The 13,227-nt window shown below is 40.4% G+C and overlaps 1 protein-coding gene and 1 pseudogene across 1 annotated transcript in view; one reads left to right on the forward strand and one right to left on the reverse strand.

The window, feature by feature from the left end:
• Window positions 1-13,227, reverse strand: part of IL5RA (interleukin 5 receptor, alpha) — a 60,891-nt gene that overhangs the window by 23,055 nt on the left and 24,609 nt on the right. Inside the window, exons 6-9 of the mRNA XM_006868679.1 lie at window positions 9,972-10,125; window positions 9,710-9,897; window positions 4,721-4,866; window positions 260-398 (exon numbers count right to left, since the gene is read on the reverse strand). Of these exons, the coding sequence (XP_006868741.1) occupies window positions 260-398; window positions 4,721-4,866; window positions 9,710-9,897; window positions 9,972-10,125 (627 nt within the window). The remainder of the gene's footprint in view (window positions 1-259; window positions 399-4,720; window positions 4,867-9,709; window positions 9,898-9,971; window positions 10,126-13,227) is intronic.
• LOC102829474 lies at window positions 1,710-2,166 on the forward strand (annotated as a pseudogene).

Consider the following 13,227-nt stretch of genomic DNA (forward strand, 5'->3'; position numbering starts at 1 on the left):
AGAAATTGTACTCTAAGGCAGAGAGTCACCATGGAAACCCTGTGGAGAGACTGTACTCTATAACACAGAGCATCACCACGGAAACCCTGTGGAGAGACTGTACACTGTAACACAGAGAGTCACCATGGAAACCCTGTGGAGAGACTGTACTCTATAACACAGAGCATCACCAGGGAAACCCTGTGGAGAGACTGTACACTGTAACACAGAGAGTCACCATGAGTCAGAACCAACTCAACAGCAGTCTGGAAATACTCACCCACATAAATAGGTTGAGTCCATTCACTCCAGCGTCCCTCGGCCCTGCACACAGATTCCACTGTTGCTCTCACTTGAACGGAGTACTTAGAAATAGCGTCAATTACTGAGGTGAACGCATTGGTTGTCGTTTTTTCTATCTAAATGGGGGGGGGGGGGAATTAGCAGCATAAGAACATGTAAACATAGAATTTGTCATGCCAACCACCAGAATATGTGTGGTACTGTAGGATAAACACTGGACTGCTAACTGCAAGGTCAGTGATTCAAACCCACCAGGGCAGTCCTCATTAATCCTATTAAGGCTGGCTCTGAGAGCCAACACTTACCAGCAACAAAAACATAGCGATACTACTCATTTTCATTATGAAGCCGTTCCACTCTGTGACATGTAAGTTCACTATGAGTCAGAATTGCTTCCATGGAAGTGGATTTGCTTTTTGCTTTTTATATAGGTAATGTGATTCACTATTGAATGACTAATATAAAACCAATAGGACATATATTGATCAGTTTACTCTAGACTGTTTCCGTGACAGTCATCCTTCAGGGAAAAACTATTCACAGTGACCAAAATGGATACACTGGTCAGTTGTAAGATACAGATGGTTCTCCTGTGTGTAACGGATGGTTCCAGATTGGAACACTGGTGTGGCAGTTAGCAGAATGTATTAGCTTCTTCGCCTCTTCCCACTATCTTTTCTAATCATATTACTGAAGTGAGTTGCAAACCACAGTCTGCAGGCCAGATTTTGCCTGCTGTTGGTTTCTGTAAGGGTCAGCATGCCAAGAATGGTTTTCACATTTTTAAATCATTGGAACAAAATCAAAAGAGGAGTCATTTTTCCTGACACATGAAAATGACATAGAATTCACATTTCTGTGTCCCCAGTAAAGTTTTATTGGAACTGAGCCACACTCTTTTTATTATATATCGTCTATGACTGCTTTCCTTCTACAATGGCAGGCTTGAGCAGCTACGGCATAAACCATCTGACCTACAAAGCCTGAATGATTTCCTGTCTGGTCCATTGCCCAAAAGCATTAGCTGACACTCCTTAAAAGAGATGTCTTGGACAACCAGAATTGGATGCAGCATGAGAAATGGAAAGAGCAGTTTTTGAATCTAGGTAGGGTAGGACTGGAATCCTAGTTCAGCTTCCAGCTAACTGTATGACGAATTCCTTGACCTCCCTGAGCCTCAGTTTTCCCATTTGTCAAATTATATAACAATATCTAACCCTTGGATTGTTGAGTTAAATGGAATTACCTTTGCAAATCCCAAACTTAAAGATACATTAAGTTGAAACCTATGGAAAATTACCAGTATTCAAAATTTGATGTGCAAAAACAGCAATTTGACTGGTTGCTGCCTTTCTCCTCTTCAGACTCATAATTTGCCCCATTTTATCTAAATTTTTTTTTGAAGATTCCAGACCAAAATTGAAAATATGACTAACCTCATCCAACTAGCCAAGAATGAAGTATTCATGGCCTTTGCCTCCTATCCAACAATCCTTATTGTTTCAGAGTATGGCAGCTGCATTCTGTAGATTGATAAGAAAGGTTTTTGCAAACCCAGAAGACTGTGAACAGTATGGCAAAGGAGAAAATGCTAAGACGTATCTTCAGACAGATGACAAAGTGGAACATGTACAAACAGCCCACCTGAATGACCTTGAAAACATTGTACCATTTATTGACATTGGATTTCTGTATTCCTTGAGTGATCCCAATCTCTCGACAGCTCTCCTGCACTTCAGACCCTTTGTTGGGGCACGGATCTACCACACAATTGCATATTTGACACCCCTTCCTCAGCTAAATCGAGGTTTGCCTTTTTTTGCTGGATGTGGAACCACATTTTCAATGGCTTATAGGTTGCTGAAAACTAACTTGTACCTATAAGAAGAATTATTCAACTCTATATCTAGTTGGTTTTTGTTAAGAGTTCTGTACTTCCAAATTATAATGAATACTTTCTTTCGTTTTAGGAGGGAGTGAGATTTCAGAATTGAGCAAAACTCATTTTGATTATTAGCATCAACAATAGCCTCCATTCTTGTTTTATATTTGCTTTAGAAATTTAGCATAACTATTCTTAACTCTCATTTTTTAAAGTAACTTCATTATACAATTTGATTATAATTCGTAACTTTCACTCAACAGTTCATGTTTTTAAACCATAAAAGAGTTATTAATTTATACTAAATTTAAATTTCCAGATTGTTGAAAAGAGCATATGGAATAAAGAATTTAAGTGATTTTAAAAAACAAAAACAGCAATTTGGGATGGTTCACCATGACCATGTGTGGTCAGTGCTAGCTGGCCAAAGACAACTTAGGCTAATGTTGTCCAGCATTGAACCGAGAATATTTTCTCACAAATAGGACTTGCTCCTGTATTCCCTCTGTTGACCAGAAGTACCTACATCCAGCTAACACCTTGTATCCTAAACAATGGATGTTGGCACCTTGATCTTATATACTGTCTGGGCATAGCTCCCTTCCTCATCCCATGCTCGGACCATTGCCAATTTTGATTCTTGTCATCTTTTGCTTGAGAGATTATTGTTGTTGTTAAGTGCCATTGAGTTGGTTCTGACTCATAGTGAACCTGGATAGGGTTTCCAAGGACTGACTGGTGAGCTTGAACTGCCAACCTTATGGTTCAAACCAACTTTGCAATCCAGCTCATTAACCCACAGTGCCATATCAGGACTCCAAAGAGTGAAGCCAGCAGCTGTGTGCAGTTGGAAAGTGCCAATAGTACATGGTATTCCCAGGCGGTCTCCCATCCAAGTACTAAATGGGCCCAACCCTGCTTAGCTTCCAAGATGAGGCACATTCAGGGTGGTATGGCCATAGACAGAGTGATTATAATAACCATTAAATGGTATCCCCACATCCTCATCTTCTCCTCACCCACATTCGGATGTTACGCTGCTACCAAAATCATTCTTCTAAGTGCTTAAAACCCTTCAGTGGCTTTTATACCTATGGCCCTGGTTTTTTGGAAGGAAACTCATTTCTTTTTCTGACAAAATCTTACAAATTCACTCTGGGAGAAGGAGGTGTGTACAGCCTAGAACCCATGTTCTGCTTCTCATAGTATGGAGGTTGGACCAGGACAGGTCAGGAATTGTGTATGACGGGTCTGTGGTGAAGTACATATAGAAACTGAAACTACCATTTAGAACTGCTTCTAGCAATTTGACATTGCCAAAACATTAAAGCACATGATCATCTTGTATGTATTTAGGTATATTTTGGTTTTCTAACAAATCATTTTTGTTGTATTTAATAAAAATGCAATCCATAATGGATTGGATATTTAAAACAAAGCACAGCCCTTCACTATAATTAAATGGATAAGTGCTGCCTGGGAATGTCCTTCCCTTGTTCTTTCACCAGACAGATTTCTATTCATCTTTGAAGATGCTACACAGTTCTTCTCTGTAGAGCCTCCCAACAGGTTACTTTGCCTGTCCTCTCATTTGTGCTTCCATGAGTCTTGACTATAAGAAAGCAGCTCAGAGGCAGGTGAGCATGTCCCCTAAACTGGGCCCCTCATTAGTAGGCACAATGTCTTCTCTTTAGCTCTCCTAACTCTGGTGACAAAATAGCCAATCCATTGAAATACCTGCTGAATAGAATTGAACTTGCTTTACCTACACGGATTAATGCTCTGGACTGCCAGGTCAGTTTAAACCACAAGGTCGGTGGTTCAAGCTTACCAGTCACTCCTCAGAAAACCTCTCCAGGGTCGCTAGGAGTTGGAACAGACTCGACAGCATTTAACAACAATAAAAAACACAAGTCAGTAAGACATGAGTGTTGAAATCAAAGAGCCCTGAGTTTGAATCCTGATTTTACTAATTTTTTTCTAACTTTGTGACTTTGAGAAAGTTACTTACCAGTCCTGTTCCTCTCTTTTCTGGATCAGTAAAATGGGAATGATAATTAAATAATAGAATTAATATATGGATGGAATCAACTAATATAATAAGGCTTGATATGTAGTTGGTATTCAATAAATGTTGGCTCTCTTCTCAATTGCGTTCCTCTTATACTTTTCATCCATTAATGTGAATGAGTTTTTATCTGAGTACTTCAAATTATTTCACCCCAAAATTGGTCATCTCTAGACAAAAGGCCAGAAATGTTTGATTTATTTCCTTAATTTGATCTTATTAGTGCTAAGCTATTGTTATTTTTTTTAAAAAATAGTTCTAAAGCATTTTTAAAAAATTTTTTAAGTAACTTTTTTAAATGCTTCTAAAATAATGCATATCATTTTAGGGGTGATGGTTGTGCATCATGGGGAATATAGATAGTGTGGCTAGACTGTATGTGTAAAAATGTTTGAAACAGCAACTATTTTGCTGTGCATCTATAGCTATAATAACTTTCGTTTTAGAAAAAGACTGTCATTGAACATCGATATAATCTGAGGAATTACCTGTACATAATTATTCCTTGTGCTCTGAATCTTAACTTCATACTGAAAGCAGTGGATTGGAAAGAAAGAAACTGGCTTCTCCCATTGGATAGAGAGATGAACTCCATCAATCTCTGCGGTGATGTTCATTGGTGGGTTTACTTGATCTAGAATACAGAATGAGAGAACATGATATATATACATAAAATCAGTAATGACCTCTGATAAATTGAATCCACCCACACTTGACAATGCAATTCTAGGATACGATCATTTCAGGTTTACCAGGAGGTCTTTATCAGTTGATCTCCAAACCACAGGAAGCTAGTGGCCTCAAATATGACTCCTCTCTTGCAATGGAGAAAAATACATCCCTCCAGAAAATTTAAAAAGGTCGGCAGTTCAAGCTAACTAGCTGCTCCTTGGAAACCCCATACAGGGTTGCTATGGGTCTGAATCAACTCGATGGCACACAACAACTCCAAATGGAAGTGAGTGGCCTAAACTCTTCCCTCTTAGCTCTTTGCAAGACCTCACCATCCCTTTTTACTTCTTTAGTTGGATAAGATAAACCAGTTGGTATTGAGTTGTTGCCAATTCATGGCAACCTAGTGTGCATCAGACTCAAACTATACTCCATACTGCTGATTTTTTTTTCTGAAGTAGATTTCTTCCAGGTGCCTCTATGAGGACCGAAACTTTGAAAACATTTAGTTAGCAGCCAAGCATTTACAACACCCAGGAATTTCATTGGATGAAATCCGAACCCACTGCCATCAGGTCAATATCAACTCATAGTGACTCTATACAGGGTTTCTCAGACTGCACATCTTTATAGGAGCAGACAGGCTCAGCTTTCTCCCAGGAAACCACTGGTAGATTTGAACCATTAATCTTGTGTCTAGCAGCTCAATGCTTAACCAGTGCCACCAGACTTCCTTCATTTGGATGCAGCCAAGGGTAAAATGACAATAGAAAGAATGGTGCCTTGGAGCTCCTCCTAAGCCCTGCCTCTACTTGTCAGCAGGTGTGCAGCCCTTTACAAATCACTTCCCCTTTCCAGGCTTCCGTTCTTTCATTTTGTTTTATGAACCTTTTGTTTTGTTTTGGGTATGGAGTATGGAGTTTCAGTTATCTCTTGCTTAAAAAAGAATGGATTGAGCTAAATTTGTCTTTAGGGGGACCTTCAAAAAGTCTGTGTTTAAAATAGAATTAAAAGTCAATAGATGTTTTTTACTAACTTTCTGAACTCCCTTGTACTTGTAACTCTGTGATTCTGTCCCTTGGGATCTCGAAGGTGGGGAGAAATTACTACATTTCTGTGTAAGTGTCCTTGTTTTAGGTTATGTGATGTACATTTTGTAATTAATGACTCATGGGAATAAGCTAAAAATGATACTCACAGACTAGCCTGCCATTCCCTAAGCAGAAAACTGTTCATCATGAAAGCATTTGTTTATTTTAGTGGTCCTGAGATTGGCTTCAACACAATGAAAATCATAAAAGGAAAATGAATCCCTTTGGTCTGTGCCAAGTTGTGTCCTAGTCTTATTAATATTATTGTTGCCCAGATCCCCCTCAGCATCTTTTATAGACTATTTTTTATGAGAATAACATTTTTAGGTCACTTAAGAAATACAGTGGAGTCCTGGTGTGTCCTCTCAGATTAGCACTGGACTGCTACCTGCAAGGTTGGCAGTTCACCCCATCAAGTGTTCCTCAGAAACCCTATGCAGCATCCCTGTGAGTAAAAACCAACTCGACAGCACTTAGTAACAACAACAAGAAATACACTATTACGGAGAATTGCATAACCACTTTCATAAGTGCTGTGATTCTTTAAACAAAGTTGTGTACTCTGTTTGCTACTGTTGTTAGTGTTAAGTGCTATGGAATTGGTTCCAACTCATATGACCCTGCTTAAGGTTCCCAAGGATGTAAATCTCTGAGGGAGTAGAGCCTCATCTTTCTTCTGCAGAGTTGCTGGTAGACTCAGACCACTGACCTTGTGAATTTCAGTGCAGTGTTTATCCTCAGAGCCACTGCGCTCCCTGTCTGATTTAAATATTTCACAGACTAAACCATGTCTTTTAGATAATAAAATGTTAGCATATTTATTGTTGAAAATGTTGTCAACACCATTCAAAGGCATCATGTCTTCTTCAGTCTTCCTTATTCATTAACCAACTCTCGCTTGCATATGAGGTGAATAAAAATATCATGGCTTGGGTCAGGTGCAACTTAGGCCTCAGAGTGATTTGTTGTTAAGTGACATTGAGTTGGTTCCGACCCACAGCGACCCTGTATAGGGTTTCCAAGGAGAGACTGGTGAGCTTGAACTGCTGACCTAGCAATTCAAAGCAACCCAGCATTCTAGCACATTAACCTACAACGCCACACCAGGACTCCTTCTAACACTGTTGAAAGGTCTTTTTTCAGCATATTTACCTAATTGGTTGGTTTTGACTGCTGCTTTCATAGGCACTGTTTATGGATCAAAGTAAAATGAAATCATTGACAACTCTAATATTATGGTGTTGTCAAAGAATATTAATACCTTGGACTTCAGAGGAATAAACAAGTCTGTCCTGGAAGAAGTACAGTTAGATGCTCCTTACACATGAGGATGGTGGGAGTTTGTTCCATTTACTTTGGATGTACTATCAGGAGGGATCAGTCCCTGCAGAAGGACATCATATTTGGAAAAGTAGAGGGTCAGAGAAAGAAGGAGAAGCCTCAATGAGATATATTGATTCAATGACTATAAGAGTGAACTCAAACACAGCAGTGAATGTGAGGATGGTGTTGTTGTTGTTGTCAAGTGCCTTCGAGTCGATTCTGACCCATAGCGACCCTGTATTGGGTTTCCAATGAGCAGCTGGTGAGCTTGAACCGCTGACCTTGCAGTTCAAACGGCTTTGCAGTCTGGCACATTAACCCACAGCACCATCCCAGGACTCCGAGGATGGTGTAGGCAATATTATGTTCTATCATACTTAGGGGCGCCATGAGTCAGAACTGATTTGATGGGGCATGTTGCTGTGGGTTAATGCGCTGGACTGCAAAGTTGGTTTGAATGGCAAGGTGGGTGGTTCAAGCTCACCAGCTGCTCCCCAGAAACCCTATACAGGGTCGCTCTTGGGTCGGAGCCAACTCTACTGCACTTAACAACAACAACAACATTGAAAACGTATCCATCACTGTTTTGTGTGCTATAAAATTATTAGTGCCCTTGATTCTCACAAATATCTTGTTGTTAGTTGTCATCAAGTCAATTCCGACTCATGGGTTCTCATATTGGAGAAGTTACAGAGTAGAGCTTCTTTATAGGTTTCACTTGCCTGTAATCTTCATGGACTCCTGACATGGTGCTGTAGGATCAGCACTGGACAGCGAATCACAAAGTCAGCAGTTCAGACCCACCAACTGCTCTTCACCAACCCTATACAGAGTCATTGTGAGTTGGAACTGACTCAACAACACTTAACAATAACAACAGTCTTAATGAGGAACCTTGGTGGCTTAGTGGGTTACACATTGGGCTGCTAACTGCAAGGTCAGCAGTTCAAGTTCACCAAGTACTCTTCAAGAGACAGATGAGGCTTTCTGCTCCAATAAAGATTTGCTACCTCAGAAACCCTATACAGGGTCACTTTTAGTCGGAACCAACTCCAAAGTACATAACCACTACCACTAGCCAATCTTAGTGGAAACAGCTTTCCGGTCCTTTTCTTCCATGGTATTCCTGGTGGGTTCAAACTACCAATCATTGGGTTAGCAGTCAAGCAGAAACCAGTTAATCCCTGTGATTAATTGTCCAACTTTTACATGCATCTGAGGTGATTAAAATGCCATGGCTGTGTCAGGCACACCCAGAAGACTGAGGCAGAGTAGGATGACCATTTTGTCCATGGTCGCATGGAAGTCGGTAGAGGAGTCTCAGTTTAAATCCAGGCAGCCTATCTCCACAACCCACTCTAGTTAACATACCTTGCCTACCTCAACCCTGTTGAAGTCTGAATGGTAATAACCTCAAGGTCAGCAGTTCAAATCTACCAGGCACTCTGCAGGAGAAAGATGAGGCTTTATGCTCCTGTAAAGAATACAGCCTCAGAAACCCTATGTTGTTGTTTTAAAGTACTGTCAAGTTGCTTCTGACTCATAGCAACTTTGCTTCCAAGGTGACTTTGAATCGTCAACCTTATGGTTCAAACTAACCTTGTGGTCCAGTGCTTATTATACAATACCACACCAGAACTCCCTATACAAGTTTGCTAAAATCAGAAGCAAAATCACAGCACATAACTGACAACCAAGAAGGGACATTTGGAAATGTCTGCAGACATTTTTGGGTGTCACAGCTGGGGGTTGTGGCACCTCATGGGTAGAGACCAAGGAATCTGCTAAATATCCAGCAATGTACAGGAAAGCTCCCTTCCCTTACAACACGGAATTGTCCAGCTGATATATTAATATCAGCTGAGAAAGGAGTCCCTGGTTGGCACAAGCAGATAAGTTCATGCCTTCTAACCAAAAGACTGGAAGTTCACACACACTAGAGGCAGCTCAGAAGACATTCTGACATTCTGCTTCCAAAGGATTGTTGTTGTTGTTATGTGCCATGGAGTCGGTTCCGACTCTTAGCGACCCTGCACAGGGTTTCTGAGGCTGTTAATCTTTACGGGAGCAGAATGCCTCATCTTTCTCCTGTGGAGCAGCTGGTAGTTTCGAACTGCTGATCTTGCGGTTCGCAGTCCGATTCGTAACCAGTACATTACCAGAGTTCAGCAATGAAAACCCTAGGGAGTGCACTTCTGCTGTGCAGCACTTGAGGTCGCTAGAATTGGAGGTGACCAAGAAGGCAACTGGCTTGGATTTGTTTGAGTGAAAATTAAGAAAGTGGACACCATCTTGAGCTAGATGGCCTCTAGGTGATTGTTATCGCCCCTTCCGATGTGGAGATTCTATGTGTCAGTTATTTCAACTTTTGGTAACATGAATTTATCTTACCAATGGCATGAAGATCAAACAATTGATCATATGGCTTGATGATAGCATGCCTGCTTGAGCCATTAATATATACTGCAAGTCTGTCTCTCCCTTTGCTGTTGATAACAGTCCTTGGAAACCAGCATGCAATATTCCTCTTCAGTGTGTCTTTGCTGTATTCTTGGCATTCCTCAGTCCAAGGGCCATACCTAAATTGGAGCACTCATAAGTTTTATATGGCTAGATGACACAACCATTTGCAATAGTGAAAATAGGTACCAACCTATAGTAGAAGAAATACTGTGTGTCCTCAGGAGCCTCCTGGCCCACAAGCCAGGTACAATGAAGAGAAACTTGGTATGGTCTTAAGAGTGTATACTTATCTATTACAGTGTTTGTGGTACAAGTTAAATTCACAATTGAGGTTCCAGGAGACCCTAGTTGGTCAAAAACAAAAAGAAAAATGGAACAGAAAAAGTTTGTATTTATTTTGTACTTCTTTTGGACCTGTACTGATTGTGAACATCTTAACCATTGCCAAAAAACATTTGCCATCACGTACCGCGTATTTGCCAAGTGCCACATTATTAGAGAAACAAAGCTAGGATAACAAAACCCTAGATTCTGACTTCAAAGAGCTTCCCAACTACTTTGGGGTAAGGGAATTCTATGTACAACATTCATACATGAAAGCTCAATTCAGTACAATTTGTTGTCATATAAAAATTTACAAAGTTTGGTATCCAGCAACTTTGGTGTTTCGATGCCACATTTGTCAGTAGTTAGCTGTGAAACCTTGACCCTTACTCTCATTTTGGGGCTCAGTTTATCCAACAGTAAACAGGAGAATTGGCTGAGGAATACCACTTTCCACATTAGAATTGATGATACTAGTGTAAAGCTCTGGCAGTGTAGTGGTTAAGAATGGGGCTGTTAAATCTCACGGTCAGCAGTTTGAAACCACCAGCTGTTCTGCCAGAGAAAGATGAAGCTTTCTACTCCCATAAAGATTTACAGCCTCGGAAACCCCATACAGGGTCGCTATGAGTCGGAACTGATTCCACAGCACATAACAACAACAACATTGTAAAACTAGAGGGCATTGCTTCATAAAGAACATAGATTGATGTTCAAAAGGAAATGAGTTTGGCAACAAGGTCAAATAACACAACTTTGGAAACTCAGAGAATATTAGCAGGGTAAAGCACATTTTAATAGGCTAGGACCTCAAGGAGACCTGGAGGTTTTAAAGAGAACTCTGTCTTTACCAATATTTCATGAAATTATTTTTCTGGGAATCTTGTCTTCATTTCAACCTCTCATCACCATATTAATGCTTCCTCTTCCGAAACTTGTGGGAAACACTGGCCTTGTTGTGGTTGCTCAGAAGAGGGAAAAGCACTTTGGGCTGGGCTTTAGAATGGACCACACTAGAGTGTAAGCATTTAGATTCCATTTTGATAGTTAGAAGGGCGTCTTTTCGGCTTTAGTTCCAGTTGGGTGTAAGATTACGCAAGGGGAGGAAGGAGCCAATGAAGTGATCCCCTTGAAGGAGCTAAAAAGAAAGCATTTTCAGAAGAGAAAATAGAGACAAAAGAAAAAACCAACTGAAAGTCAATTTGCTTTGTGCTATCACCATGCACTGGACCTGTGGGACAATGCACTAGACTGCAAGGTTGGCTTGAACTGCAAAGGCGGAAGTTCAAACTCACCAGCCGCTCCTTGGAAACCCTATACAGGGTCGCTATGAGTTGAAACCGACTCAACAGCCCTTGACAACAATACCACGATGTACTACAGTTATATAAAATATCAAACATAACTGGAAACACACAGATACCAGAAGACAAACTAGATGATTGGAATCTCCTAGAAATTAGATTCTATGTACATCAAAATATGTCACCAAAAGAGTAAACAGAGAATCCACAGAATGGGAAAAACTATTTGGCAATGACATATCAGACAACGGACTAGCCTCTAAAATTTATAGAAAACTTCAACACCTCAACAAGAAAAAAACAAAAAATCTAATTTTAAAATGGGCAAAGGACATAAACAGACACTTCACAAAAGAAGATACTCAGATGGCCAACAAACATATGAAGAAGAAATACTCACTATCGTGAGCCATTGTTGTTGTTGTTAAATGTTATCAAGTCAGTTTTGACTTAATAGTGACTCTATATAGGGTATCTGGGTTTGAACCACTGACCTGTGGTTAGCAGTCCAGTGCGTATCCTACATTGTCACACCAGGACTCTACTGTTGTTGTTGTTAAGTGCCGTAGAGTTGGTTCTGACTCAAAGCGACCCTTGTATAGGGTTCCCAAGGAGTGGCTGGTGAGCTTGAACCATCAGCCTTTCAGTTCAAAACTGAGAGATGCAAATCAAAACAATGTCATATCATCTCACCAGAGCATTAATTTTAAAAAACAAAACAAAACAAATCAAACCTACTGACACTGAGTGGGTTCCAGCTCATCATGACCCTGTATAGGGTTTCTGAGACTGCAGATCTTTACAGGAGCAGGCAGCCGCATCTTTCTCCCTCAGAGTGGTTGATGGGGTTGAACCACTGTCCTTGCAGCTAGCAGCCTGACTCTCAGCACCACCAGCATTAATAGCAATGTTAAAATATAACCAAGTGCTGGTGAGAGTGTGGAGAGACTGGAACCCTACTGATGTGATTGTTCAATGATTCAACCGCTGTGGAAAACAATATGACAGTTCCTTAAAAGGTTGGAAATAGAAATGCTCTATGAATCCACAATCCCTCTACTTAGTAGATATCCTAGAAAAAGAAGAGCTTCTACACAAATAGATATCCGCAAACCAGTGTTCATCATGACACTATCAGTAGTAACAAAAAGATTGACAAGACCTAAATGTCCACCAATGGAAGAATGGATAAACAAACTATGGTGAATGCACACAGTGGAATATTATACACCATTAAAAAATAACCGTGAATTTGTAAAGCATTTCATAAAATGGAAGTACCTAAAAGGCATTAAACTCAGTGAAATTACTCAATCACAAAAGGATAAATATTGTATGAGATTAATGTTGTAAAATATTAAGAATACATGTATGCACAGAAATAACATTCTTTAGTGGTTACAAGGATTGGGAGGCGAGGGTAAATTATTGGCTAGAGGGTTGTTGTTGTTCTTATGTGTCGTCTAGTCAGTTCCGACCCTTAGTGACCCTGTATAGGATTTCTGATGAGCGACTGGTGAGTCTGAACCACCAACCTTGCAGTTCAAACGACTTTGCAGTCCAGCACATTAACTCACAGTGCTACATACATGTTAACTTGGGTGAAGGGGAAGACGATAAAAAATAAGAGGGAAATCAGTAAAAACTAATGGAGGCAGGGGAAGACACAGGAAGGAGCGCAAATGTTAAAGGCTACAGAGGTGGTGGTTGTTGTTATATGCCGTGGAGTCAGTTCTGACTCATAGCAACCCTGTACAGGGTTTCCGAGGCTGTAAATCTTTACGGGAGCAGAAAGCCTCATCTTTCTCCCACGGAACA

This window comes from Chrysochloris asiatica, unplaced genomic scaffold (genome assembly GCF_000296735.1).
Source record: "Chrysochloris asiatica unplaced genomic scaffold, ChrAsi1.0 scaffold00121, whole genome shotgun sequence".
Taxonomy (NCBI): Eukaryota; Metazoa; Chordata; class Mammalia; order Afrosoricida; family Chrysochloridae; genus Chrysochloris; species Chrysochloris asiatica.